Consider the following 3552-nt stretch of genomic DNA (forward strand, 5'->3'; position numbering starts at 1 on the left):
CCCCAATCAATGGAAGAGCTTTCTGCCAAGGAGCTCGAAGATGTTCTTGACAATGCAGCTGGTTACTCCTTCCATGTTAGTAACTTTTCCTTTTTATGTATGTTTCTCTTTTCTTTCTTTATCGTATAATGCCCTTTGTTGATATTTGTTGACATATGCTTCTCCTGTTTCATGTAGACACACCAAAGTGTTTTGGTGCCTCGTGAAGTCTACAACCACTAAATGCAAATGGCCAAGGAGCTTGAAGAGGAGCATAAGTCTTGTGTCAAAAAGCGGGGAGCTGCAGAAAACCTTGCCAAGGAGAGACTAGCTGGTATGAATGATCTTCAGAAGGAGTTTGACGAATTCGCCACCAAATTTCTGTCTATTGAACATGACTTGTGTTTCGATGCTGAGAAGATTGTCCATCAGCAAATTATGAGGACCGGAATTGACACCATGTTGGAGTTTCACAAGGAAGAATGGAAGACTTGGGACGTGCTTGAGACTGTCAAGATTTACAACAAAGACTTTTCTGATAACGCCTTCCCGTTGGATGAGTTTGAAACCCCCAATGAAGATGTAGAGATGAAATCCCCCAAAGACGATAGTCGTGATGATAAGGAAATTTAGTATTGATATTTCATTCCTGTTATGAGCTCATTTTGTTTTTTTATTCCGTACTTCAGTCTCTAGTTTTGCTACTATAGATTCCTGTTTCGCTGTTAAGGCGGGGAATCGTTTTATTTCGTGACTTAAATGCCTTCGTTTGGCTTTGATCTTTATCATTGAAAGTTCATTGCTATGTTCAACTTGTTAATCTTGAATCGAATTTTTACATTTTTAGCACTTCAAATTTCTGTTTGAATTCTTTGAATACGTCGTTTGATGTACTTTGCTAAGTCGATTGTAGTTTCTGTCATTGTGAGACGTCATATGTCTTGATAGTATTTTGTAGATATTTGAATGTTAACCGCTTACTTGTTGAAATTATCTATACAATTCTTAGAAAAGAAAGTTGTTAGATTCATTCGTAAAGTAAGATTTATTTCTCGTTATCATATGTGTTTTCCAAAGAAGATGTTTTTTAAACTTAGTCATAGTCATCAATGTACTTTATTTTATTTTGTCATAAAGACAAGTTGTTTCGTCACTATTTGTTTATTTCGTTATCATTCGTTGGTGCATGCACTTGTAGGGTGGTTAAAAGGCCTTATTCCCTCTTGAAACAGACCAAGTAGTTATACATAAATTCGTAGAACATCATGAGGGTATGTAAACATCGTAGTTATTGTAATAGATGTTATAGTACTTTGTCATCAACTACATTCGTCAAGTGTGTAAAGCACTTTTGAAGTAGCAAAATTTATAGTTGGGTGATCAGCCCTTTGTGAGTTTTATCATTATATACAAATGTTTAACAATATAGTTGGATCTTTAAGAATAGAAGTGCATGACTGAAAATAATGAACAAGCATAGTCTTATGTGTATATTAATGTAATTCGTAATTTGAACTAATAACTTGAAAATGTAAACATAATCATATCGCATGGTAAAGTAGCTCATAGAAAGTTGAGCCCCAAATCGATCTTTCGTAGATAATTTATCAAAAGCAAATAATGACAAATAGCAAACAACGTCATGCTAAACATAAGTGACTACCAACATCTAACTATGTCCTAATCGACTTATTGATCAACGACTTCTAAGAATAGAAACTTAAAAGATGAGATAGAATACTTTACACGTGATAAAGTTTTAGATGCAAAGCGTTCCATCTTCTTGGTATTTATGTCCCGTCCATACTTGAAAACCGGTAAGCCTCACATCCAACGATAGCATCAATGAAGTAAGGGCATTCCCAAACGTGAGCAAATTTCCCTGTCTTTACGTCCATAGTGTTTTGGAACGCCTTTCTCAGTACCATATCGCCAACATGGAAAGTTCTTATTTGCACATGTTTTTTGTAGGTATTTGCCACCCTTTGCTGATAAGAAATTAACCAGATTTTTTCCATTTCTTGTAATTCATCTACAGTGTCTTTGTCATATGACAACTCTGTGTTGTTCACGTCACTCATCAAGAGTCCATATCTTATTGTCGGTATCATGACCTCTATTGGTAACTCGGCTTCAGTGTCATAGACTAGACTGTATGGTGTCTGTCCTATAGATGTTTTTGGAGTTTTCCTGTCCAACCACAACACCCAAGGCAATTCTTCAGCCCACTTTCCTTTGCATGACATCAATCATCTCTTTAGGTTGTTGATTATGATTTTGTTGCTTGACTCCTCTTTTCCATTGGCTTGAGGATATCTTGGTGTTGACTTAATCAGACTACTGTTCCAACGCTTGCAAAACATTTCAGTCTTATCACTTATGAACTGTGATCCATTGTCACAAACAATCTCAGATGACACAACAAACTTGCAAAGAATGTTTCTTTTAATGAATGAAATTACCTCTTTTGACGTCACTTGCTTGAATGCCTCCGCTTCAATCCACTTTGAGAAATAATCAGTCATGGCCAACATGAACACCTTCTACCCTGGTGCAGGTGGCATTTTTCCCACGATATCCATCCCCCACTTCATGAAAGGCCAAGATGGGATGAACATGTTAAGATGTTCAGATGGCTGATGTATGATAGGTGCATGTCGTTGGCAGGCATCACATCTTTTTACATAGTCTAGGGCATCCTGTCTTAGTGTCGTCCAATAGTAACCTAAGCGTAGAATTTTTAAAGAAAGATTTCTTCCGCTAGTGTGATTCCCACACTCTCCTTCGTGTACATCCCTCAGCACCATATCTGCGTCATGTCTTTTCAGACATCTCTGTAACAACCCCGTGGAGGATTTTTTGAATAATTCCCCATCTATGATGTTAGATATATTTGATAATGTCATGGCTAATATGATTTACGTTTAGATTTCAGATCTTACTTAACAGGACAAGTCAGTACTTAACCATTAATCAGTACTTATACTGGAAGTCAGGACTTAAGGATATCAGTACTTATATTATCAGGAGATAATCATCAGAAGTTAGATATCAGAACTTAAGTGCTGAAGGACGTTCAGATAAGGACAGTAGCTGATTAAAGGAAAGAAGATCGAGATAAACATAAGAAGAGATATGCATGAAGAAGGAGCTCCGTGAAGAATGGAATACTTGGAAGAAAAGATATCTGATTGATATATTTTAGGAAGCAGAATTATATTCCATATCAATTAGCGATTATCTTGTAACTGTGTAGTATATAAACACATACATATGGTTTACACTATAAGTGTTATCATATTCGAGAAGATTATTTATTGTAACCCTAGCGGCTCTCGTGATATTTTGTTCATCACTGAGAGGTAACAGTTCCATACTGTAACATAGTTTGTTGTTTCAATAAAGTTTGTTTTATGTTACTTAAGATATTAAAGTTCGATTTGATTGTATTATACACTGTATTCACCCCCTCTACAGTATGTGTGACCTAACAAGTGGTATCAGAGCCAATCTGTTAACACACATACAGTTAAAGATCCAAACACAATCATGTCTGACACAGAAACTCCAACT

General features: G+C 36.2%; 1 protein-coding gene across 1 annotated transcript; it reads right to left on the bottom strand.

Moving 5' to 3' along the window:
* Window positions 1-1769: 1769 nt before the first annotated feature.
* LOC141703552 (uncharacterized) lies at window positions 1770-2786 on the bottom strand. Its single transcript, XM_074507039.1, has 2 exons — window positions 2527-2786; window positions 1770-2169 (listed from the first exon to the last, which is right to left on the bottom strand). The coding sequence occupies exons 1-2, from the start codon at window positions 2784-2786 to the stop codon at window positions 1770-1772; spliced, it is 660 nt and encodes a 219-aa protein (XP_074363140.1).
* Between the last annotated feature and the right edge of the window lie 766 nt (window positions 2787-3552).

Source organism: Apium graveolens, chromosome 2, assembly GCF_009905375.1.
Source record: "Apium graveolens cultivar Ventura chromosome 2, ASM990537v1, whole genome shotgun sequence".
Taxonomy (NCBI): Eukaryota; Viridiplantae; Streptophyta; class Magnoliopsida; order Apiales; family Apiaceae; genus Apium; species Apium graveolens.